General features: G+C 49.0%; 1 protein-coding gene across 8 annotated transcripts in view; it reads left to right on the forward strand.

The window, feature by feature from the left end:
* Nucleotides 1–12,357, forward strand: part of ADCK1 (aarF domain containing kinase 1) — an 82,026-nt gene extending 69,669 nt beyond the window's left edge. For all 8 annotated transcript variants that reach the window (XM_074910029.1, XM_074910035.1, XM_074910036.1 and 5 more), the window contains 4 exons: nucleotides 5,512–5,661; nucleotides 5,903–6,100; nucleotides 9,785–9,978; nucleotides 11,359–12,357. In XM_074910029.1, coding sequence (XP_074766130.1) covers nucleotides 5,512–5,661; nucleotides 5,903–6,100; nucleotides 9,785–9,978; nucleotides 11,359–11,530 — 714 coding nt within the window. In that variant the 3' untranslated portion in view covers nucleotides 11,531–12,357. The remainder of the gene's footprint in view (nucleotides 1–5,511; nucleotides 5,662–5,902; nucleotides 6,101–9,784; nucleotides 9,979–11,358) is intronic.
* Nucleotides 12,358–26,437: the final 14,080 nt, after the last annotated feature.

A 26,437-nucleotide genomic window follows, 5' to 3' on the forward strand; every position in this document is an offset into this window, starting at 1 on the left:
CTGATCTAAAGAGACAGTCACAGATGGAGGTGGGACAGGAAGGGATGATGCCTGATCAGGCAGTTTCATCTGGGACTTATCAGGGGCAGACAGTGAGATCAGCTCTACAGGACCATGTCACAGGATTTTTTTCTTTGCCTTTCTTCATGTCAGTTGGAGGCATTGAGCCAGCACCACTCCAGCTTCTTCACAAGGCCAGGAAAGTATCAGTGACTTTCCTTCAGTAACCCAGGCTGGCTTGTTACATTGCAGCTACCCATGAATATGATATGTGTGCCATCTTTTTACTGTAGGATTACTCATAGGCACAAATTTGCGCGCATTTTTTCCTTTCTGGGAGCTTTCTTGCTAACTGTTGTGTATTGTTTTTTATAGATACTAATTTGTGATGGATTTTCCAGTGTTTTGTTATTCTCAGGTTGCTCTGTCAGCTGGGTGTGCCTATTTGTTAAGAGTTGCATACAGGGGCTGATGTGTGCCCAGGAGTTTGCTGCTGTGGGGCTGTATGTGAGGGAATATAATATGGTTTAATCAAAAGTAGCTCCTAGTGAATCATGCGAAGGTAACACGCTTCCAAAACTGATGGCATCAACAGTTTGCAGCTGTGTATGTATAGAAGAAAAAATATATCACTGCTGCTATGTATACTACAGCTTGTGAGACTCTGGATTAGAAGACAGAAATACAGTAGGTGTACTTGGTAAAATATGTGGTACACTGGATATGAATCAGTTAACTAGAAAAGGATTAGTAGGGAAATTGCTAACTAGGTAAGAAACTGATAGAGTCAATGGCAGAGAGTAATTACTGCAGCGGAGTTTTGAGGAGTTTGCTCTTCCAGCTGATCTTGCTTAATAAATTCAGAGATGACCTTGACACAAACAGAACAGTGTGAAGGAGGTTGTTGATGACACCAAGTTGGGAGGTTGTGTCATTGTAGAGGACAACCACAGTAGCACTTGGTGGCCTTGAGGACTGAAGTGATAGAAAAAGATAAAAATGAGCAATACCAAGTGAAAAGCAATGCTCTTAAAAGCTAATAAGAAATGTTTTTTAGATATGCTGGGAGTTTATCAGAAGGAAGTAAAATATTGGAATTAACTTTGGGGTATTAGTCAGTAGCAGGGTAGGTGTGTGTTTCCAGTGCAGTGTGACTGTGTAAAAGGCAGGCTGACTCCTAGGACACATCAGATAAGGGAGCATCCTGCAGAAATGGGGCAGTAGTTATGCTGTATTTATGCTGATAATTATCTTACTGGTGTACACACTGGAGTAGTAAATACTGAAGAGGGAAGGAACTAGTTAAACTCTAGGGTTACGTTAGCTAAGGAAATTATTTAAACTAGACACCATTAAAATTAGGCTGGGATTTGGGAGAGATTCTGACCATCTAGAGAAAACTGTTGGAACAGCCTCTGAAGTTATGCTTTCTGTCATACTTATTTCCACTGAGCTTGACAAATTTATAGAGAGACTATGTGATACTGTACAATAACAATCCTTAATGTCTGCACTGCATTCTTACTTTCTTCTGTGTTGGCTTGTAATTCATGTAGAATAGTTTGTGACATCTAGCATCTTTGCCACATTGAGTACATAAAATGAACTCCACGTGCTTAGTGTGGTGAAAAGTTACTCCAAGTCTAGCTGTTGTACGTATATCTGTCACACCATGAGGGCTGCTACAGGGGAAAACCAGTTCTGGCTCAGCCCGACCCAGTAGAATTGGTTTTGCTCAGGCGGCTGGCTCTCTATTCGTCGTCTTCAATCTGCTTATTCATCAGCTACAGTTTTTTCAAAATGAAAAAAACTGGGCTGAAAATGTGTGCTTTGCCTGACACAGTGTCATGGTCATGTCATGTACTGCGGCAATGGCAGGTTGCTATTTGACTGGTGAGGCCACAGGCTTACTTGGTGACTGTAGTCATCATGTTCTTCTGCAGCATAGACAGACAAATTGAACTTCTTGTAGGCAATAACACACCTCTGGCAATAGGCAATGACATGCCTCTGGCCAGAGCTAGAGTCTGGTGTCATCCTGACATATCAAACTCATCTCTGCTGACTAGCATAGGTTTTTTTTTTCTTAGGTGTTGTGCCTAAATTATGCCATTCTTGATTACACCCTTGCTACAAGTGCTTCTGCTTCCTTGCTATTCAAACCTTCTAACATCGGTAGACTGCCCCTCCTCTGCCATTCCTTAGCCAGCTTCAGAATCTTTTAATCTTTTCCCAGGTAAATTCCTCCTGTGTCTGGCTTGTTTATTTGCTTTCTCTGAACTCACTCTGTGTAGTCTGCATCTCTCTGTTAATGAGGTGTCTGGAAGTGAATGCAGGATTCCATGGGTGATTGATTATTAATTTTTTATGATGTGCAGCAAAACCATACTGGGGGACCCTGGCAGTGATAAGGACCTCATTGTGTTGGATAATAAACAGGGAAGATACTGATGACCTCTCAGTGTCATAACAAAATGCCTGTGTGCTTTCTTTGGTCTTTGCTTCTGTAAGTCACTGCAACCTTTTGTCTAATTTGTGATGCACCTTCACCCCAAGGTCTTAAAAAGCCTGAATGCATGCTGAATTCCTCTCTTCTCCTGAGTAGAGGTTTTCACATGTTTGTTTTCTCATTTCACCTAACTGCATTCTTCCAAAGTGAATTCTGTATATGTTATTTATCCAGTGGCCTTCTCAATAAGGGTGGAATAAAGGCCCATGGTGATGGGGGCACAGTACTGGAGAATCAATGTATATAAAGGTTTCATGTTTTTTTCCTAAACTTTTTCTCTAGAAACATGAACTTCCTTTGTCTGAACTACAATTATAGGTTGCTATTCACATATTACACTCTAAGCTCTAGAAGTATACTCTTCCTTTTTGATTTAGAATTTGATGGGATTTGTGCTTTCTATCTTAATTTGCTTTTTATCCTATTTTAGAGGTATGTCAACAGGTAAAAATATGCAAAAATACTTTAGTGTGCAGCAGAGCTCCATCTCTTACACTGGGTAGTTGTTTTTTTTCAAAAGTAAAGACTGTTTATATGCTTATATCATAAATCCCTGTAACACATCTTCTGTATGCTAACTAAATTATACAGAATGCATTCCTCTTTCTTCAAGAAGCCTGAAAGTGTAGTTTAACTACTGCAGATACCCAAAGTTGCATGCTGGTGAACAGGTAAATATAAGTACAGAAGGGAAAGGAGAGAGGATGGGGATCTTGCAGTGAAGATTGTCTTGTACCCATGACCCAGCCTGTGGGTCTGAACAGGGCTGTGACCCCTCTGTTTTCATGGTGACATGAGAGGATGAATCCTGAGCCTTTTTTGTGTTGCATCATGGGGTGCAAAAGGCTATGACCACAGATCTGCTGACAGTGGCTCAAGAGGGGAGACCTGGAGCCTATAGCCATACCATAAGATGCTGTTACCAGGGTGGCATGGGTAACTTGATGAGATGTGTTTTTATAGGATCCTAAGGGTATCTGAGATTGGAAGGGACCTCAGGAGGTCTCCTATCAAACCTTTTACTAAGGCAGGGTCAACTATGAGGTCAGACCAGCTTACTTGGAGTGTTATACAGTGAAGTCTTTAAAACCTCCGAGGATGGAGGTTGCACAACCTTTCTGGGCAACTTGTTCCACTGCTTGATTTTCCCAACCTATGCCATTACTGTAGCACAGAAGGAGAATATGCTGTCTTTGAAGCAGCCTTTACTCCAGTGCCCCAAATTAATAGCTTTCCAGGCTTTAGCCATGACCAGTCAACAGGTTTACAGAACTACCAGCCCCTTGTCTGGACTTGTGTTTAATGGGTGTGAGACATCATGCTGTGCCTCATATTGTCTCCAAGTCCTTGTCTTCAATAATTCTGTGCTCTCCAGGTTCCTGGAGGGTAAACAGCTGAGGCAGAAAGGGCAAAATGTGGTTCACTCAGTGTGTGCACAGGTGTCGTGGTTGATACTATGATCAGTCATGATGTCCAAGTCCATTCCTGGTGGTGTGCAGGTCTCTGGGAGGCTGGGGGAATGAGTGCCTGACTTAAAACAAGCTATCTGGCATATTCTTGGACTGTCAGCAAATGCTACTGAGCTCCTATAGATCACAGCACCTGGTACTTTGGTCCTATCCAGTTTTAGAGTTTGTTGATCTGGTAGACCTATAAGGGTCACTTTATGGTTCCAGTCATCTCTGCTGGTGATTCAGAAGGGGGACACCATTCCCATCAGTACTTCCATTAACACCTGTGTGGCATGAGAGGAGCTGCACTACAGGAGACTGCAGGGCTGCGCTATGCCACCTGTGTGGGTGACTCGGCATGCAGGCAACATTTCCATGATTCAGAAGTGGCTCTAGGTCCCACTTGGGGGACGGAGGATTGTTTCACCTGGTCCCTCAGCTGTGCCTGTCAGTGAGCTGCCAGAAAGGTTCCTGTTCTTTCTCCTCATTTGTAGTTACTTGTGCACTCAGAAGTGGCCACATTTCAGAGGTGGGTAAAGCAAGCCCTTCTCTGGCTGTCTGGTTTTCTGCAGGACAAGCTGTTGTTAGTATCCCTATTACCTCTCCTACCACCTCTGCTTATGGGGACAGCTGCCTGTTTGCTGCTTACACCGTGTGTCTGGGGACATGCTTGGAATCATTTATAATGATTAATTGCTTGCTCAGCACTCTGCTGTGGAGCAACATGCTGCTCTCTGATGGCAGGGAGGGCCAGCAGTGGGATGTCAGTGTGAGGCTGCTGTGTTAGTGCATGGTGAGGGACTGATCCTGGGCCCTGTGGATGTTTACTTGCTCCTAGAAGGTTCTTAACTTTAATAACATCTCTTGGTGATAAGGATCAGTGGCATGGAGGGGCACAACAGTGACAGGATGATTTAAACAGCCTTTCTGTGCTGCTTCATTTTCACAGACATCACAAATTAGATTAGCAGGGGTCTGAGGAAAGGAAAAGGGGAAGTGGGGAACAGTGTGATGGAGGAAGGGGAAAGGGAACCCATGTTCATTCTGGTCAGCAGATGAACAGGCTGAGTCTCCTCCCACTTGTTCTCCTTTGGGTCCTGCTGCCATCCATGGATGAAAACACCTGAGTCTCCTCCAAATAGTCTCTCACCCACCCCAGCAGCTCTTTTCATGCCTTCCCTGTGAATGCCTGTTTGCTCCTCTCTGATGTTTCACTTTTCTCCTCATTACCAGAAACCCCATTCTTACCCATAAGTATTATATTTTCTTTTTTTTTATGCCAGGCAAGTGTTCTTAACCCCTGACCCTGCAAACACCTTCATGGTGCCCCCTGCATGGATCCTTCCATGAATGCCCTGGGTCAGCCTGTGGTGGATGCCAGCAGCTACCCTGTGTGTTTGTCAGCATGGGGACCTGCAAGAGCTCTGCATGGGGACACTGGAAGATACCAGACCCTTGCTCCCCAGTGTTGGCACTTGGGGGCTGCCTCCCCTCCCCAGCAGGCGCCCTGCTGTGGATGGCAGTGTGTGTCCATCTTCTGTCTCCTCACAGATCTCTCGAAACCTGGGAAAGCTTTACAGTGAAATGATCTTTGTGAATGGCTTTGTGCACTGTGACCCACACCCAGGCAATGTGCTAGTGAAGAAATGCCCAGTCTCTGGCAAGGCCCACATCATCCTCCTGGACCATGGGCTCTACCAGGTATGTAGCTATGGGTGGCTTGAAGGGCCTTGTGAGGCTGCCTGTGGGCATCAGGCTGAAAGAGCACGCCCAGCTGCAACCTTGCCCCCCAAGCCCCTATTTTTCCTATTACTCCCATAACATTCCAAGGGTAGTTCCTGGCTCTGAAATGGGGGATAGGGCACAGCTAGGGGGCACAAGGCTATTCCCCCACAGTTCCCTGTCCTCCATGGTCTTCTGGGGGCTGTCTCTCCCTCCCCAGGTGCTGAGCGAGTCATTCCGCATGGACTACTGCCGCCTTTGGCAAGCCCTTATCAAGGCTGATATGAAGAGGGTGCAGAAGTACAGCCGGCGGCTCGGAGCAGGGGATTTGTACCCTCTCTTCGCCTGCATGCTGACTGCCAGATCCTGGGAGTCTGTCAACAGGGGCATTGACCGATCGCCAGTCTCAGCCAGCGAGGTAGGTCTGGTGTGCCCTTCCCTGTCATGTGCTCTTCCTTCTCCTTGGGTGCCTTTCTTTGTTGTAACCATTTGTACCACTGATACTGCAGTAATGCTGGGCAACCCCTGGCAGCTCTGTAGCCAATTCTGCATTGATGGCTGAGCTAGAAAAAGCCAGGACTCATTCTGCAGTGTGTTTATAGTGGCTGAACATAATTTCCCAGTTTCGCTTGTCATGGGCTGCTTAAATTTTGTGTAATATTTTAATGGCTAAGTGTTCACCAGTTCTGGCAGGGGAAACATTTGTGGATCAGCCTTTTCTTAAAAAAGCGTTGAATGCAGCTGTGCAGGGAACCATCAAGGAGGATAGGTTGAGGTAGAGGAGACATAAAGGCTTTGTGGGAAGACATGAGAAGGATAATGCATTATCACTATTCATGTAAATGACTATCAGCACTGATACAAACTCCTAAAAACCCTTGGAAATTACCACCCAATCAGAAACCCTATTAACTTGGAGTCAAGGTTGCTTAACTGCAGATCCTGTCAGCTCAATCACTACAAATCTAGGAAATTGCCACTTATATTTTCCACCCTTTCCTATCCACACATACTGGGGTCCTTCTCACATCTCCTCACATTCCTGACACACACACACCACCTTAAGAATAGTAGCAGCCCCTGCCAATTGTGCTGGTTTTAGGAATGAACATATAATGGTATGAGTTCAGCCAATGGACTAGTGTCTGTAGGCAGAAGGATGGTTGTATCCTATGGTTTGTTTTTATATGCATGCATTTGTAGTCGAGAGGATGAAATTCATTTAAGTAATGTTATAGTCCTGTGAAATTATTTTCTGGAAATTCCTTTGGGTTGGCACTTCATTTTGATGGATGTGGCAGAATTTGCTGAACTGGCTTGCCGTTATACATAGCAATGAGTAGGTCAGATACCTTGGGTAATGTACCCCCCAACCCAGTAATTTGATTGTTTCCTACCCGAGTTAATTTTCTGCATATCAGAAATAATATAGTGACTGTCTAGCAGATCTGTGATTGATCTGGCAATTTCTGGAGCTGGTAGCTCCAGAAAAAAATTCAGAGGCACCAAAGTGAATCAGCATGGAGGTGGTTTCAATACTACAAGGCCAGTGTCGAATCTGAGCTAATACACAATGTTTATCCTAAAGTGGCTTGTGAAGGTTATGCCAGAGGTGTAACTGCAGCCTCATGGTGCCTTGTGTGGGCTAATGAACTTTGCCATTGAGTTGAATTGCATGTATGGAGCCAGCTCTGTTGTCTTTGGCTTCGTGACACAATTAATGCCGAAACTGGATAATCCTGTAGCAGATAATGGGGAGCTGAGCAGATTTGCTGTGGCATTAGGAAATGAGCTGCTGCTTGCCCTTAGTTTAGAGGTGAACTTGAAGGATTGTATCAGCAGCAAGAGCCAAGCTCTGTGAAGGCAGGTACCATCAGCACAGAGCTCCAGAGACTGTGCTTGAGGATGCATCGACACAAGAGTAGCCTGTGAGACAAGGAAGCATCCCTCCTGAAACAAAATCTTATCTGTAGTGCTGTGTCCAGTCTGGGACACTGCATCTTGAGAAAGGTTTGAAACTGGAGCAAGTCCAGCAGGAAGCTACAAGGACTGGTGGTCAAGCAAATGCAACCCATGAGGTAGGTCTGAGCAAGTTAGGGCAAAAAAAGTCTAGAAGACTGCGGGTCAAGAAGGATTGTTACAGTGATTATCAAATCTGTTAAAGACTGCTGCAAACTGGACAAGAAGTAATGGGTTTAAATTCAGCTAAGGAGATTGGGTAATGACAAGGCCAGTGAAACGCTGGTGTGGATGGTCTGGGGAGTCTTTGAGTCCCATCGCTGGAGAATTTTAGGAGCAGGCTAGACAAATGTGTGAGGATTGCCATCGATCAGGTTGTTCCTGCCTTCAGCCAACCCCAGGCAGCTGACCGCTCAGGGTGGCTGCTAACCTCATCTCATCTGATTTTATTGTTGTGTTTTGCTGCATCCTGCAGCAGCCTCAGCAACTGCAGCCAAGGGGCTTTTCTCAGGTCCTGTGGCATAGCTTATTTTTTCCTCTGTGCACAGGCTTCGCCCTTGACATAAAATGACAGTTCTGATGACAGATCATGTGGCTGTTTTGTGATGTGGACAAGCACTGGAGCTAAAAATAAATAGAAAAGAAATAGAAAACCTATGTGTGGAAAATAAAGTAGTCTCTGCAGTGATGCTGGCTAGGATAAGGGATAAGAGATAATCAGGGAGGAATTTTCTGCCAACAAGTAATGGAACAAAACATTTAACATTTAGGAGAGCTAAGTATCTTGATGAAGCTTTGTGTATTTGGTCAGTGGCAGAGGCAGGAGGACACAAAGATATATTTGTAAACAGCAAAGCAACCATGGTGGTGTGTGAGCTGTATATGTGTCTGACCATCACAACCAGCACACTCGATTTGTGCAGGTCTGTTCCTTTATAATGTCTGATGTTCACAGAGAGTGAGTGTGAGATCCCATATCGTGAAATATAGGCTGGCCAGCCCTCGTTCCAGAGGAGAGAAGGTGTCCTTTCCCTTTCCAACAAAGGAGCCTTCCTCCTGTAAGAAGTAATTTACTGCCTCTACATATGTCTGCTGGATTCTGGACATTTCTGATGTTCCAGGGACTTTTATTTGGATTTGCTGATTCATGTCATGGCCTCTGTAGGAAAAGGTAGGGACAGAGTATGTGTATGGGATCAGCTCCACAACATGCAGTGCTATATTTACTGGGATGCTGTGGGAACTCTCAGATCTAAAAAGAGACAGAAGAGTGGGGGCTAGCTGTCTTGCATGCTATTGGTGGCTCATGTTTGGAGGGGAGGCGGTCTTAAGTAGCTCAGGCTGTAGTCCATCAGTTATCACTGGGATCTTACTGTGGCAGTGTATTTGTTGGAAGCTGGGAAACCAAGGAACATGAAGGATCACCCTGCATCTGCCTTGGTCTTACACTCCTTCCTTCCTTAAGCGTCTGCTACTGGCTGCTGCCAGACAGGATATGAGGTCTTGATAGACCCTTAATCTGACAGATGACAGTTTTTGATCTTTTGGGTTAGCATGACACTTAACTGCATAAAGCCTTCTTACCTCTGCTGAGTTGTGTGGAGGACAGAGGATTAAACTAGACCTTGCTTCATTAGTATAGCATAAAGCCATCAGTTGCATGGGACAGCAAGACAAGGAGCAACCTGGTTGTCCTTGCAGCATGCCTCAACCTTCCTGAGCAGTCCTCTGCTACCTGCAGCTCTCCCAGCTTTGGGGCTGGTGAGGTGAGACTCAGTCAGAAGGCTGCAAGGGTAGTGAGACATGGTTGCTGCGGGCTGCCTGGGGCCAAGAACTGACATAGTGGTGAATGCCCTGTTCTCTTGAGAGTCTACTAGTCCTGCCAGTGAGGGGATGGGGCCTTATCTCACTGAGGGGCAGGTGGGATATGGCAGGAGTGATCTGTGACTGTGCTGTGAGTCCTTGGGACAGCCAGGTGTCTGCAGGAAAGCAGGACAAAGAGTTCTTTATCTTCTGGCCTAGAGTCATGGTGTGGAAAAACACCATCTCCTCCTGCCAAATCTCAGCTGCATCTGGACCTGAGTTTTCCATGTACTCTCAGCTTCTCTTTTCTTTCTCCCTGACATGACCCGGCTGGCCGCAGGATGTGGAGATCCGGTCCAACGCTGCTGCTTACCTACCCCAGATCACCCAGCTTCTCAACAATGTTCCTCGCCAGATGCTGCTGCTTCTGAAGACCAATGACTTGTTAAGGGGGATTGAGTCAGCCCTGCACACACGGGCCAGTGCCAGCTCTTTCCTCAACATGTCTCGCTGCTGCGTCAGAGCCGTTTCCATGTGAGACTCTTCTCCAGACACCAGGGGCCAGGCATGGAGCAGCAGGGCCTATCTGTCCCTGGGGGCCAGGATTTGGGGGGATCCCAGAACCAGCAAGCCAGCCAGGTCCAGTCACACAGTAGCTGAGTAAGGCAAGCAGGACAGACCCTGAGATGGTGGTCAGGTCCCGTTGAAAGTCAGACCAGAAAGTCAATCTGTAGATCAGGTCTGGTGGTTTTCAGGCAGGTCCATGGTGACAAGACAAGGTCCAGGTCAAGGGGTTTCAAGCAGGGCATGAGCTGGGGACCATTACTGCTTCAGTGTAGCTCAGGCAGGGACTGATGGTACAGGCCTGAGATTAACTGGAGCTTCTGGGCCTGTGAGCAGAGGATTGGGGGAGCTCTCAGGCTAGTCAGGGCTGTTAAGGCTTATTAGAGCCCCTGCTCAGGACCCTGACAAGGCCTAACTTGACCTCTTGACCTCTTACTCTTAGCTCTAGACCTCTCCCCCTCACTAGCACATCTGCTGTGGTCCTACCCCTGCTCAGTCACACATCTCAGCCTCTGTGCTGTTCTCACGCCCATCAGCCTCCCCAGAGGACAGGTCTGTCACCCTGGGGCTGGGGACAGGGATGGAGTTGGAGGCCGTAGGGTAAGGGTTTACGATTTGGCCCCTCCGGAGGAGGGGAAGGGGCTTCCTGCCCATTACAGATGTCACCACTGGGAAGTATTTGTGGGTAGGAAAGATCTGCAAATTCACTGCTGCCAGTTTCTGCAGCCTGATTGAGGGGCCAGGGCTGACTGTGAAGATCAGGCTGATGTTTAAAAGCCAGAACAGGAGTCGTGCAGGTGATTTCCATTTGTGAGTCTTATGAGTCAATGCACTTCTGCCTCAGATTCCTCCTCCATGAGAAGAAATAACAGTTATTTCTCTGGCTGATGAGGGACCTGTGAAGCCCAGTTAACCTCTGCTTCTGAAGAAGGGTGGAGAATTACTTTTACTGGAATCAGTGTGTTGGGATTGCTGGACTCTTAGAAGTGTGCTACCAGGAAAGGCTGTAGGAGTGTGGACCTGTCCCTTTTAGCTGAAGTGAAGCTGGGCATAGAAGTAGAGGGTGCTATGGCCTGAGGTCACTACATGCAGTGGGAATAGAACTGGGCTCACAGGGGAGCAGGCTGTGTCTTCTGACAGTTTTGTGCTAGGAAGGCAGCCCCAGCTCCTCAGGAACATTACTTGGGAAAAATCCCTACTGCTGGGGGTCCTCACTGCTGGTGGTTCTCCAGATGTGGGACATTCCCCTCCCCTGGGTGGAGGGTCAGCTGTACCGAAGATGTGGGACAGGACTCCTTCCCACCTGTCAGCATTGTGCTGGATCTAATGCAGCTGTTTCTCTCATTCTAGGTACCAGAGGAGCAAGAGCCATTCACTTTATAGAAGAGCCCAGATCTCACTCACAGAAGCCCTGAGCCTGTGGCAGATCAACTTGTATGAACTCTTCCTGTGGCTGAAGGGGTCCCAGCTGGGGAACTGGGTCACTGCTCTCCTGAGCTGGATGCACCATTCCACATACTGACATGAACTGGTGGGAGAGGCCTGGCTGCTCCCTCTGTCCCTTCTCTCCACAGCACATTTGCCTTTCTGACTGTTTCTGTCTATTCTGTGGGCTATTTTTGGGTTTTCTTCCAAGTTTCACGCTGCACTGTCCTTGCTTGTTACAGCGTTAGCTTTCTCTGTGGCACTGAGAGCTGGAGTCAGTACCGGAGCTCTGCTGTTTCATGGTTTCGGAAAAGGAGGTGCAGGATTCCATGTGTCTGGAAGGGCAGGGTACTTTTATTCCCCATCTGATCAGGGGACATTCCACTCAGATTCCAGTGGGACTGCGCTGGAAGCAAAAGCCTCTCCTTGGCTCACTCTTAAACAATCTTACAGAATTTAAGAGAATTCCAGCTCTGCCTAGAATGCCCCAAAACATTTCTCAGACCCTCAGAGAGAGGTAGTAAGTCCGTTTAAAATCCAATAGATTTTATATAAGTTTTTGCAGTCTCCTTAGTCTGATTTCTGTTCAGGTGTGCAGATAGTTTCTCAGAGGAGTTGAGACCTTGTAGAGAGCTGGCAATAGCTTTCCTCTCCCAGCACCAGGGAAAGGGGACTGTAATGGTGAGAGTGGTGGACTGGGAGTTGGACTTTTTGAGGTTCACCTCCAGTCCAGTCAGCAAGTGCCTCTGTGTTTTTGGACTTCTCTTGGCCTGTTTCCTTGCAGGTGAAATGGATGAAGGGGACAGTGGTTCTGCCTCTTTTCCAAAATTCAGGCAAGGCAGGAGGAATGACAACTCAGTGCTCTGAAACTGCTGGTAATGTAATGTGTTCTGTACAGTACTGCCACACAGCAAAATAAATGTGTTGTATCGAAGACCTTTGTGGGAGGGATGCTTGCCTGTGCACTCAGGGTGACATTTGGTCCTCTAACCTCAGTCCTGTTTCCACTTCTCCACTGAATGGGTGATGTCAGGCAGTGCTGTTAACTCCTTGCAAGCCAAATGAAACCTCTTCCTAAGAGGTTTGTTCCACATCTGAGTCCTCTGGTGCTGCATCAGATGTGTGTTGGCATACGATGGAGAAGTGGGTGTCATTCTGCTGGGAAGACACACTACTCTTTGACGCCTGGATCCACGCTGAGCCTGCCTCCTCCTTTCCTGTGGGAGCCTGCTGCAGCACATTTGTGAGATGTCACCATCCCCATGCCACTCACTGAGCATTTCACCTCATCACTGCCTGTGATGTTTCACTGCTTCTGCCTCAGATGAAAATCTTGGTGGTGCAAGTGACAGGTCTGATGGCTCTGACTCTACAGCTCTGTCCACCCAGAGGCCTCCATTATGTGAGACATATTTGGGATCCTGGGAGATATCCTTGCTGCTTGTGAGGATTCCTGTAGCCAGGAAGGGTGGATGGAGGTGACTGCTCCTATTGTTTCAGCTTTCTTACAAACTGTCTTGGTGAAAGGGGACACGAAGGACAGGATGGGAATGTCTTTCTACTGCCATCAAGCTTGCTAAGCTGAGGGTCATTACTTAGGCAGCATGCTGTGCCCAAGAGCAAGCCGGAAGAAGACCATGCACTTCCAGTTTGCATGCGGTTTCCCAGCTTGCATGGGTGTGAGACTCCACCTTGCAGGGAGTCTGTTTGCATGGGAAGGGAAGCAGAGGGCAGAGTGTGAGCGAGTGTCAGTGCCTGAGGGACCAGTTCTCTTGCTGGCTGTGTAGGAGAGGGAAGGGATGTAATCCAGAAAAGGTACCTGACTGCAGGTGTGCTTGAGCGTGATGAGTTAGTAATTGCGGATGTGTGGCTTATAACAGTGACTGTGTACATGTGCAAGAGTGTAGGCACAGCTGGCTGGCTCAGGACTGTACAGAAGTGGTGTGTGATTGGCAGAGTTCTGGATGGGGAATTACTGAACCTGGGTTTTTGGTCTCCTGTGCAGTCAATCTCCTGACCCTGGCATTAGTTCTCTGAGCCCTTCCTACTATGGCGACAGCAGCATGAGTGGATGCTCTCCCATCTTTGCTAAGAGAAAAAAAAAGAAACCCCGGTAAGACTGATTGTCCTCACAGAGGTTGTCTTTAACCTGTGCGATGACAGATCAGAGATTCACCTGACTTCTGGGTTGTGTGATGGTGTCATGGTGGTAACCACGGTGATAAAACTTCTGAGTCGACAAGGAGTCATAGGGGCCCTGGAGTATTGATCCTGCAGCCTGTACATGAGTAATCTTTGCTCATGTGAGCAGTCTGGCTGAATCAGTGCCTTGCTTAGGCAGTTACAGCTTGTAGGCTGGCCAGCGTGGGTGGTCCTGTCTTGTCCTCCTCATGAGCAGAGCTCCTTTCATAAAATTGGCCTGGTGCACCCAGTAAAGTCCAGGAGACCCTCTGGCAATGGTCACTGCACATCATTGTCTTGTAGCTGCTCCTGTAAATGACTTTGCCTATCTATGTCTGAATATACTGACCAGAGCACTGTTTGGGTCTCACTAATACCTGTGTGTGGAAGCTCATCACACAGTGAGATCCTGATTGTATCCCTCGTTTCCAGAGGATCCTGTGTTGTGGAGAGGCTCCCTGCAGCTGGCATTTGCATTGACTGCCAAGCCCCTAGCCCACTCTTGGCCATGCCTGTTCTTTCACCTCTCCAAAATCCCACCATGAGACTGTTAGTCCTGCTGCCTGAGGAAGGTTCTGGCTCTAAAAGTGGTAGGGAACCAGGAGCCCCTCAGACTGTTGGCTTTGGCAGCATGCAGCAGGCAGAGCTGGAGTGTATTTGGAAAAGCCTTGTCTATCGTCATTAGTCTCTGCCAGGAGGCTGCGTGCTTCAGTGTTAGCAGTGGGACTCCTCCATCAGTTGTGCTAAGCTCTCACCCTTCCCACAGTCAATCAATGAGGGTTTGCCTGAGGAAAGAACAAGCAAACACCCGAAGTCTGACCCTTTAACAGTTCTGCCTTGTCTTTTTGCTGAAAGCTCTCAAAGGTGAATGTGTTGAAAGGGTTCTGAAAAGACACTTTCTCATCCCAGTTTGTGGTTGTCAAACATGGGTAACCTGGATCAGCTCTGTGCACTTGGCCTCTCCTTCTAACCTGCATTTATTGGTGTTTCCACCACGAGCAAGCACAGCCTCTGCTCCTGTTTCCAGGCGGCACATGGGCTGCTGTCTGCCTGGCTTCAGCTGTGAGCAAACAGAAGTTTGGTGCAGGCACTGAACATTGGCCTTGCAGCAGACTCCTGAGCCCACTGACTCTTGGGACTGACAAGTGGCCAGAGGTGCAAAACTGATGGGCAACTTTCAGCTCCTCTAATAAGAAATACTACATTGTAGTCTCCTAATATCTCCCATCCTAAAGGCTCTCAGTGCTCTCAGAAGTGTTGGGGAGCCAGCAGTCATTTCATCTAGCATTTAAATGTACTGTCATTAGGTTGGCTGGAGGTGGAAAATGGGGCAGTCAGGGTAAATAACGTTGCCAAGCAAAACTGCAAGAATTTAGGGTACAAAGTGGACATGCTTTTTGATATCCAGCTGAAGAAAAAGCCAGAGAGCATTAGTCTAGGTTAAACACCATAGTCTTTACCTAGCACATCCAGTGAACTTTAATGATGACAAGTGGGTGGCATATAGATTTGCAGATCAAGGCTGCATGGTGCCCTCTGCCATCTCGCAGGGGCGTATGATCCTCGTGCAGTTGCAGTGTAGAAACTTTCCAGATGAATCACTCCCTGCTTCCCATAGCAAATGAACCGTGACCAGCATGCAGCCTGGCCAGTGCCAAAGTCATTCTCCTCACAAATGACTCCCCCAGGGTCACCGGGGCTACCTTCCACGGCCTTGCTTGGCAGAGCTCTTCCCCCACCACTGCTGCATATCTCTGTGTCCTCCTGGCACCATTGTCCCTCACCTGTACCCTGAGTCCAGAGAGGTGTGGGCAGGATGCAGAGTCCTGGAGTGTGCAAGGAGCCGTCACACATGGTGGGTTGTGCCAGGACACTGGGCATTCAGATGGGAGCAGAGAGTCTGGAGGGTGTAGCCCTCAGGGAATCCAGTAACTTCCCCCTTTATCCCCTGACAACTGGGTGGCTAGAAAGGGGGGAGGGGGCAGACATTTCTCCTTGGCTCTTCTCTAGTAGTAAGAGGTTCGGGCTGGCTCCCGCTCCTGCAGCCCGAGCTTTGGCCATCCCCATCTCACCCAGGGGATGTGCTTGTCCTGGGTGATGACAAGAAGTCTGTATAATAGCTTTCAAATGGCACAGAGCAAACAGCGCTGAGGTAAGGGGAGAGTGCAGGTTGAGGCCATGCCCTGTGCTGAGAGGGAGAGTTTGCTGGTGCTGCTGAGCTGGGAGGTAGGAGGGATACTTCAGAATCTCTCAGCCCTTGGGGTAAATCCAGGTCTATTTGGGGCTGCTGATCCTCTGACAACTAGAATAGAGGTGCCATAAGGTGGAGTAGGGAAGGAGCAACTGGAGCCTGTGAGTTTGCTTATCACCTCCCTCTTAATGTCTGCAGCAAAGCAGCAGAAGGGCTGCTCTCTGTTCTGCACCAAAGAGCCATCTCCCGCCTGCAGGGTTAGCAGGTCTCAGTTCCTGTAGGAGCACAGCAGCCCCCCGGGAATCCTGCTGTTTCCCTGCTGCCCCCACTTTGGGCTCCTGGGCCACATACCTCTGCAGCTTTGCACCTTGGATAAGGCTGTAGCAGTGCTGGAGGCCGGGACCTCCAAAGCTCCCCGGGGGGAGTGCCCCGGCTGGGAGGTGTCAGCAGCTGATGTCTCTGGGGGCAGGCTTCTGCCACCACTCCATGATCACTGCCTCATGCTGTGCTGTGTAGAATGAGTCTGTAAGGCCCAAAGGCTTTCTGCTCCTTCCCATCGCCAGTCTTCATGTGTGCTGGCCCTGGGGGGTGATTGCCATCCTACCCCTGTTTGCTAGAGACTCGGCCTCAGCTGCTTTGCTGCAGTGGGGCAATAGTGGGTGGTTAGCAGAGGCGTTGGTGCTCTGGCCAGCAGGAGTATGCATGTGATTCTGTGTGTTCACAGCAATTAATTTTTGCTATTGAGAGCTTGAGGTTTGGGGATGGGAGGGATGGAGGGTTGCAGAAAGGAAAGGTGAAAGGGGAAGGATAGGGTGGGGTGGGGTGTCCCCCACCTTTCAGAGTAAATACCAAACCCCAGCATGGCTTTAAATGGACTTGTGATCTCTAAATGCTTCTAGACTGCACTCTGCTTTTTGTTTCACAGGTTGCCTAGATGCTGTGGCAGGTGAGTTGCTGTCTCTGGCATGATGAAGTGCTCCCCATTCCTCCTGCCACCCCATGCACCAGTGCAGTGTGGTGCAGTATCTGCTGAGGTGCAGTGGTCTCTGCAAGGGGGTCCAGAGCCTTTTTTTGGCTGTCTCCTGTGACTGTTTCCCTCCCTCCCCAGGTGGGACTTGTAGGCTTTTCTTAGTTGTTGTTCCAGCTGGTGAGCCAGCAGCTGTCACTGCTGAGGATGACAGGGTGGCGGATGCAAGGCTCCGGTTGGGAGGCAGCCTGAGTCCCCATTCCACCAGGCCACTGAGGTGCCTGCAGGGTGGGATCATCCTCCTTCCTCCAGCAGCTGCTCAAGTGCTGTGCAGGACTGTAAAAGAGCTGGACGGTGAAAGATTGACATTTGTAATTAATGAATTATCCTTTTGACAAAAATTATCCTGTCCAAGCATCGTACAGGTGATGGTGGTGTCCCTTAACATCTTACTCCACGAGGTATCACTAGGACCTTTTAGGTGAAAAGACAATCTACTAGTAGAGTACCAATCCTGCTGAAAAGGAGCAAGAAGGGGTTACAGAAGACCCCAGGTAACCATGCGCTTGCAGTGGAAACCATGACCTGGGCTGCATCAGGAGGAGTGTGTCTGTACTCCTCCTCTACTTGGTGCTGCTGAGTCCACTCCTGAAACAGTGTCCTCTTTTGGTTCTCTTAGTTGAAGAAGGATGTTGAAAAACTGGATTGGATCTGGTGGAGGGCACATGTCATGGTCAGGACTTACTGCCCATAGCCTTTGAGGGAGATGGGCTTGTTTCCTCTGGCAATGAAGAAGCAAAGGGATGAGCTGATAATGGCCAGTGACTCTTTGAAAGGGAGTTAGAGAGGTAATAGAGCCAAACTCCTTCTGACAGTACCAGATGACTTAGCAGGGACTGGTGGCCACAAGTTGCAGCTTGGATAGTTAGACTGGGCACAGGGATGAACTTTTTCATCAGGAGGGTGGTGCAGAGCTGGGACATGTCACCCAGAGAGGGTCTCCATCCCAGGAGCCTTCAAGGACCTGGGCAGCCAAAGCGTGGCTCAGCTGGTCTGTTGGTGAGAGTCTCCCTGGGGGCAGGAGAGCAGAGAGGGACAGATGCCCCACGGCCCCTTCCAGGCAGCCTGCCCGTGAAGCCATACAGCCATGGCATGGGGTAGGTAGGGGGCTGGCTCGCACCACTGGTGAGTCAGTGCTGTGGGATGAGGTTGTGTTTGGGTTTTATCCTTCCCAGCTCTCCCTCTGTGTCAATGTCTGTGCTCAGATGAGATAACATCCCTGCCCAGGGCGCCCAGGGCTCATCTTTGCTCTGAAGCCCAGGCCAGAGCTTAGCGGCTGTTTTCATTTGGTTCAGTTGCTGATCTGGGGCTGTGAGCCTGCCTGTCCCAGCAAATGCCAGCCTGGGTAGCTTGCCTTGCAGTTTTAATCAGCCAGCTGCCTTTCAGGTCCTTCTGGGACAAAATCTGCATGTCATGGTGCCTTCCTGAGAAGAGGCAGTGTGTGCCTTTCCAGGGTCCTGCTGTGGCTATCACAGGCTTTAAACCAGGAATAAATTTTATTCTGTGTGATGGTAATCAGGCCTCACAGAGACAGTACTGAGCTTTTCCCTGTCTGAGGGCATTCAGCATACAGGGCAGAGGAAGCTACACCCAGCAGAGAGATCTTCTCCATGTCAACTCGGAAAGCTGTGGCAGCTTCTCGGCAGGGTAGTGTTCTGTGTCTGTCCCCTGCAGGGATCCCTGCTGTGCGTTCGCCCACAGCTGTGCCTGAGGGAGCCCTGGGCAGGAGGTGGCTTCGTGCTTACCTGTGTCCCTCACAGTGATCCTGTGCAGCTCCAGGTGATCTCGTCAAAGGGTAATGGCCTTTCTGGGTTGTCTTGTGTGACCCAGAGAGAATTGCTCCATTTGCCACTCCAGATCAGCCACGGTGCCAGGTCACTGGCTGCGCTTTGCACACTATCCCCCTTGATCTGCTTGCGGTAACCCATTTACTTTGATTTCTGGTGGTCTGATAAAAACTGTTCACCCAGACTGCACATGCAGCGTGGAGTAGGGAGGAGCTTTGGCATTCTACTATTTTATTTTACACTTTCTTAATTTTCATTTGATTCAGATTATTTTTTGCTGAGGCTACTTTTCCCTACTCTGATACTCTTCCTATAACTGGTGCACTGTGAAGAAGGGAACAAGACTTAGGTCTGATCTAGCAGGATGTGTCTGCATGTAAAATGCACATTAGCTGCTGGTGGTTTGCAGGCCTGCAGCTCCGGACTCAGCATGGATGTAAGTGAGCAGGCGAGAGTCTCTGCAGGGTGGCTGCCCCGTGATCCCCTGCTCTCCTCTCAGCTCACAGTCTAACAATGCCTCTAACTTTATTAAAGTAAAGATTGAAGAGATTACTAAATGGTAGCTAATAAACACAGCGACATGCATGAAGCCTGGTAATATCATATTGCCCTTAAAGAAAATATGAAAAGTAGAAATCATGGCCATTCTTATTACTATCTCGTACTTCATCATGGCTAAACTATCCATCATGCCGATAAGGCTGAAAGGAAAACTTGGCAATATAAGATGCATATATCACAGGGCAGCCAGTCCTGCAGCTGCCTGTCCTGCACCCAGTCTGCGCTGGGACTGCAGTTGCTCCTCTGCAACCATCAGATGGGACCATCAGATAAGTTGGAGCAGGGTGAGCCCGTTGGTGTAGCCACTGGGAGCAGAAGGTCAGAGTGGAAATAGCTCTTCTGCAACAGCCGATGTGCACACCTGAGCAATGAGGTGATATGGGCTGGGGAATTACTTTGGGATATCAGTGCACCTAAAACAAATTTGTGTGAGCTGGATTCAGTCCTGGAGGAAGACAGAGACAAGAAAACAGCTTGATGTGGTGTGGGAAGTCAGCTAAAATTGTGTTACCGCTTCTAACTTTGCACAGCAGACTGAACAGTCAGTTTTATAGGAGAAGAGTCTCGCCCTGGGGAAATTATACTTGACTGTTCCAGTTGTGTGCCCAGAGAATGAGTTACTGAAGCCAGGGAACAGGATGGAGACCTGTGCAGGTTGTGCAAGATCACCCTCACAGCCCTTGCTGGCCCTGCAGTTTGCTCTTCGGTTGTTATCCTGCTTGGGTTATGCTGTTTGTGCAACTTTATTTTGGAGACTGCTCCATGGCCTTACCCTTGGGAACTCCATCCCAGGTCTTCTTCCCATGGTTTCCTTTGGTTGCTGCATTTGCACTCTGCCAAGCAGTGGCTGGACAAGAGATGGACCCTGGAGGAACCTCCATGGGAGGGTATGGGGCTGTAAAGCTGCTTGTGTGCTCCTGCACCATGTGCCTTGTCCCTGACAGCACCTGAATTTTGCTATGGGAGCAGGTGCTCCTGTGGCCCCTCTATTGGAGACTCCTGCCAAGGCTGAGCTGTGGAGTTCCACCCCAGTGACATGGGTGGCTCTGGGTGCACTGTGTAAGCTCTTTCTGCAGCCTGTCTTCTGCTGGGAGTGGGGAAGGATTATTTATTTGCCATATTGTGCTACACGGGGAAAAAATCAGGACCGCCCCATGTAGCAACCAGATGGCAGAGCACAGCCCTGGTGTTATTATTGGCAGTTACCCCTTCACATGCTTAGGGACCTACGGACATCAGAGCATGGCTGCTGAAACATGGCACTGGCAGGCCACAGAGTGCCAAGTGAAGAGTGTCCCTGGGGTTTAGCTCAGCCTTGTCATGCTGGCACCATAGCAGGGACAGTCTGCCTGCAGACCTGTCTGGGCTAGGTCACTCTCTGTGTCCTAGGCAGCCCTGTGCAAACATGTGCTGTGGCAGCTGAGCAGAGCCCACGAAATGACTCTCCACCTCTTTCCCTTTCCTGTCTCTCTCCCTCCAGGCTGGGCTCCTGTGCTGCCCTGCCATAGCTGCAGCCAGCCCCATCCATGCTGTTGGGGGAGGCTTCAGGAGGAGATGGCGCACCTCCTGGGAGAGAGGTGTTTTGGACTGCAGTGGCACATGTTGATAAAACACAAGCTAAATGTAAAGAAAGGCCTTGGGAATGGCCCAAAGCAAACTGCTGTGTTGCGGTGCCCCTCAGATGGCAGCACAATGGTGCTGTGTGATGCTAGGCTCATCCCCAGTTTACACCAGGGTGATGGCCGACCCAGGGCATGGCTTGGGCACAAGGGTCAGTCAGGAGCACAATGTGACTGAGCTGCCTTCTGACCTCTGAACTGGGGCACAGGGATAGTGTGGCAGGGGGACAGGGAGAGGGGCTTGCCAGGCTGCTCAGCTCTGGAAATCAGCAACACCGTTATCTCCAGGGCTGCTAGTCATGAAAACTAACTGTACACAAGTGCTAAACAGAGCTATCCCTGGACAGCTCAGGCCAAGTTGTTTGCTTACACTCCCCAGCCCCCGCAGGTCCCTACATCCCCCTTTCTTGTCTTGCTTCCATTCTTATAAGCTTCCAGCAGGCCAGTGGAGCTGAGGCTGCAGGAGACATGGGGACCCCACTGCCATCTGCGCAGCCCCAGGCCTGTCACAGGTACCTGCTGGGACAGGGAGCACTGTGACCTGCCAGAGCTGGCCCCACAGGGGTAGGTCCCCATCAGCTGCCATCAGCCAGCTCAGGCCATGCCTTTCTCCCCCATAGAGCAGGTTTTTGGCACTGGCTGCCCTGCCGGGGACACCCAGCCTGTACCCCTCAGGCAACAACAAAGGCAATTACCTTGCCGCAAGCACAAGTGAGCCCTGCCAAGCTCCCCCGGCCAGCCGCCGAGACACTTACCTGAAATTAGCTGCGGCCAGCACATCACAGAGGTGAACACGGTTGTGATTATGAATGCACTTCTTGTTTGTCTTTTCAGTGCCGAAATCCTGTCAGAGAGGAGAAGCGATAATAACATGCTATTAAGTTCTTTCTGGATAATGTAATTCAGGAGTCAGGAGGCAGTTTGGTCATTTATGCCTTTGAAAAGCTCAGAATAATTTTCAGTGTCATTATCTTCCATTTTAAAGAGCTTGTTTCAAACATCAATACTGAGTGCCCCTCTCCTCACCACCTCCCCCTTGCTTGTGTGGTTTTGTCCCACCTTTTGTTCTAGTTTTCTCTGAATTTTCAGGGATTTGGGGTTTGTTTCCAGTCATTCATACACCCTGAAATACACACTGCACCCAGCCCTTTTTTGCTCCCTTCCTCTTTTTATAGTGTGTTTAGGAACTCACTGTTACTTTATTCAGTATCTCTTAAGCTGTAGCTGGTGAAACAGCCCCTTGTCAGGCTGTGAAGCGCTGGGAGGAGCGTGGATGTGTCGTGGATATGGTTTTGCAGGGAAGGAGCAGGGCTGAGGTGTTCATAGAAGTGTGTGTCCCCCAGGTGGGGAGAGCGGCCTTGAAAGCTTAGCTGCCTTCAGGAATGGGGGCTGCATGTGGACACTGCGCATGCTGGAGATTTCAGTTCCATTGCAATGTTCTGAGTGTGAGCTGTGCCACCCAGGCCATGGTGCAGGCGTGGGGCTGGGGAGCCCATGCAGCGCAGCCACCTCAGCACAAGCAGCCACCCTGCTCCGGACCACTGCTCCCTCCATATCTCCGGGCACGGCTGCAGCTGATGTGGAGCTTGATGCATCATTATGTTCTTTGCTCGTGCTTTTGTTAAGTGTGTGCTTCAGTGTAAGCAGTTAATGGATATTTTTGCCCTGAAATAGCCCCCAGGATAGGGAGCCAGAGAGGCTCCTTAGCAGATGCAACTTCAACAGCAGCTTACACTGCAGGCGTGAAAACAGACAGATGTCTCTGAGTGAATGCAGCAGAAATTATTTTCCAGAACTGGGGCAGGAAAACAATCCGGCTCCTCTCCTGCATGCACAGCGCACAGCTGAAGAGGAGAATTTTATTCATTAAGTTAATTGGCAATGATCCCTGAAATGTCAGCTTTGGCCTTAAGTTTGTTTCTAGGGTTGGAAAGCATCCTGGCCCTTCTGTTTTTAAAAGAGGAAGGTATGTGGCTCCTTCCATTTTTTATGTGCTGGCACTGCCAATGTTTCAGTGCAAATAGAAGGGATAATGCCCTTCCATTTGCTGCCTTCTCCCTTCAGAGGGGGAAATGGGATGTCCCAATCAGAGTGCAGAAAATCCCCAGGGAGCAGGCAAGAGTCGCATCCATCATTAAGCATGGTTCATATTGTTTGGCAGCTTCTGAAGAAACTGGTGGGCACTCACGTGCCAGCAAAGTCAGCGTTGGAGTCAGGCTATGACCTGGCATGAGCTTATTTGTGGAGAAGGTGTGGGAAGACTTGCACGGAGAGCAGGCTCATTGGCCTCACTCTGCTGAGAGGATGCAGAAGGATTAGTGGCACAGTGTGGCTTCATTATGAAGCTGGCCCAGCGTCATTAGCATAGAGGATACAGTCTCCTTGGGACAGGTATAAAGAGGGATGAGGATGCTCTTTCCTTTGTGAGAGATGGAGGGGCCTTTTAAACACTTTTGGCAGTCCCAGACATTAATGCACAGTTCAGTGCTGGCCAGTGATGCCAGGAAGGGAATCCATATGATAGCAGGCCAGGTGCAACAGATGCATCTGCTCCCAGACAGCCGTGCCCTCTCTTTGCGCAGAGGCCACGGGAACAGAGACCTGCTGCTCATCCAACCACGGCTGGCTGTGCCTGCCTCTATCACCTGCTGACTCCCTGCTCTGTGTCCAGCTGCAAGTACTCTTCTGAGTGTGGAGGACAATTAAATGTGTTTCCTGTGGCTCAGAATATTTGCATGGTTTCTTCCATGAAGGTTTTCTGGTGCTGGGAATTTTAGCTCACAGTGCAATCTCTCCCACACTGGGGACACTCAGAGAGTCTTTTCTCCTCTGTCCACCTGACTATTTTCATTAAAACTAAAGGACTTTCATTATCTCTGGGATCTCTATGCCTCTCTCTTGGTTGAAACTGGAAGAGTATTTGAATAAATGCCTGTCAGTAGGGAACTGGTGGAGGGTCAAACAGTCCAGTCTCTCCTGTCAGGGCAGCTTGATGGGATAAGCTGTCTGCCCTTAAAAAAATGACTAACAAGGGAAACATAAAGGAAAGAAAAGATAGTGAAAAACAGAAGAAACAGGACTTCTTCAGTGGCTTGTTATATCAGCCAGATCTCCATCCACTCCACCAGCAGCCTGGCCAGCTTAGCCCCATTCCCAGCAAGGAGCCTGCACCTCGCTATTCAGCCTCTCTTCTCGCACATTTGTCCCACTGTTTCGAGGCCTGATTTTTCCCCAGTTTCTGCTGTGCTGACAGCCCATGTGCTGTCACCTTTTGGCACAGCTGGCCAGTGTTAGGGGCATGGCAAACGGGGCACAGGGAGGGACCGCCAATTGGCACAGGGCACACAGCTTCCCTTCGTTCTGTGCTTTAGCTATGAGGCAGACGTTGCCCTATCTCAGCTGCATGAAGCTGCGAGGGCCATGCCTGGCTGCCCAGAGCAGGCTGCATCCTATATCCACATGCTGAGTCATTTCCCTCTTGCTTTCTTGCAGGCCTCTGCTTTCAAAACTTACTCTTCAGTGATATTTCTTTCACTCTGGGTTTGCCTCTCCAAGACATGTTGGCAGCCTGAAGGAGGCCTGGTTGTGATTTGGGCCATATCATAAAAATGTCAGTGTTGCTTATCGATGGTCCTTGTTGCAGAGGGACGTTGAGTGCATTTTAGATCACTCTGAAGATCAGTAGATTGGTCTTTAATAGTCGTGTAACTCGGACCTCAGCTCAGCCCAGATGGGTGGCTGGGATGGACACAGTAGCTGGGCTGGAGGCATTTTGGCAGGGCTGTGTGGGGAGCCAGGTCTGTAGTGGCATCACTGGGTCGTGAGGTGCCATCCCACACTTCATGGGAGAATGGCCTGGGCTCTGTTTGCAGAAGGGCTGTTAGCAGGGAAAAGGAGATGCTTTGTTCGCCACAGGCTGAAGCTCGTCAGCCAGTCTGCAGAAGCACGATCTCTGGCAAGGAGCTCCGGCAGCACTGCAAGAACAGGGGTTAAGGCACCCTGTGTGCTCATGGCATGTGGGGTCAGCATGGGCATGATGTTTGGAACCAGATCACTTTCTTATTTGCTTCAGGTAATAACACACTTCTGAGTCCATAAGTCATCTGAAAACCCTACCTGGCTCTTGGTAAGGAGAGTTCCCCCTTCTGATTTCAAAAGAGGTCTCTGCAGTGTGAAGGGAGGCAAGATGTCTTCTGATGTCTAATTCATTCCAGGGCTCTTCTTCTGGCCATAGCCTGAGATTTGAGGCTGTGGAGCTGCTGGTGTGAGCATGCATGTGTGTGCTCACGTCGATGCGTGCCCGTGATGGCTGGTACACTAAACTGTAGCCCGTGCTCATTTTGCTCCCGGTGCACTGCATTCTCTGTGCTCCACCAGCTGTGCAGCCAGAGAGACCTTCCAGCTCAAGTGCCAGAGGACTGCGTCAGACCCCTGGGTGGCAGCTGGCCATTTGGTTGATGGATTATCCACTCTGACCATGAGACGGTAATCTTCAGAGGAACAGACCCAGAGAATGTGGCAGAGTTAATTGCTTTGAGCATAGACAGAGGTTGGAGAGGGAGACGGTGGGTAACTCTCAGAAAGAGCAACATGGGTAGGAGGGGAAGAAGAAGCAAAAGAGAAAATAAAAGCATAGAGCAAAAAAGTCAAGGGCTCTTGCTTAGTTAGGAGGGACAGAAGTGGACTGGGTGTTTTACAGCAGGATGGGACTCAGCCTCTACCAACTTTCTCATTTTATCATTTTCTCACATGTTCAGTGGAAAACTGCTGCGCATGATCTCTCCACAGTGGGACAATGCAGCCTCTGCCGGGAAATACATGCCACATGGTTACAAATGGGAGAGCAGAGAGTGCTGTTTAATCTCTGTCCCCTTTGTCTCTATTATGATGGCAGTGAGAAGTGCTCAGGCAGGTATTTTATGCCTTACAGATTCAAAAAAACAGACTCTGCTGGAGACTATACTTAGAAGCAGGAGACTTACTAAGGCAGCTCTGTGTTACTACAGTATTCACAGAAAGATGTTTTTGAACTCTGCACTACAGTACTCCAGGGAAGCCATTCTAGGCTTCACACCAGACCCACTGCCTGTTGGGCAGAGGGTTTTTTCACTTTTCTGTACATCTTCAGCTGGGCCAATGAGTATATTAGCCACAATTACCAAATCTTAACAGGTTATCTCTAGACTCCTACCAGCCTTTGCAGTATCTATTTTTCCACGTAAGTACTTTGATATATATATATATATATATATATATGGATTAAAATTGTTATGAGTACTGAGTATTAATGCTTCAGTTAAAAAATGTATAACTAGTGTCAAGAGACAGGGTATGTTTATATTATTAAGGCATGTGCCAATGGATGATCCCACTACATGTAGTCTTTCAAGATGTTTTTCTTACGTTTGGCCATGGAAGGATGTGATGCAGCACAGGGGTTTTGCAAGTTTTGGGGCAGAGCCAGGAGCCCTAAAGAGAGAGCCTTGTAAGAACCACTGTTCTGCTTTGGTCTTTTATTAAAGTCAATTCAAGGGGAAATCCGGTCCTGGGCTGAGAACCCCAACAGAGTCCTTGCAGGCTCTTCACTGCCTCTGCTCCAGGGCATAGAGAAAATGTGTAGAATATTGCCAGGTGCAAA

This window comes from Athene noctua, chromosome 6 (assembly GCF_965140245.1).
Source record: "Athene noctua chromosome 6, bAthNoc1.hap1.1, whole genome shotgun sequence".
In the NCBI taxonomy this organism is placed as follows: Eukaryota; Metazoa; Chordata; class Aves; order Strigiformes; family Strigidae; genus Athene; species Athene noctua.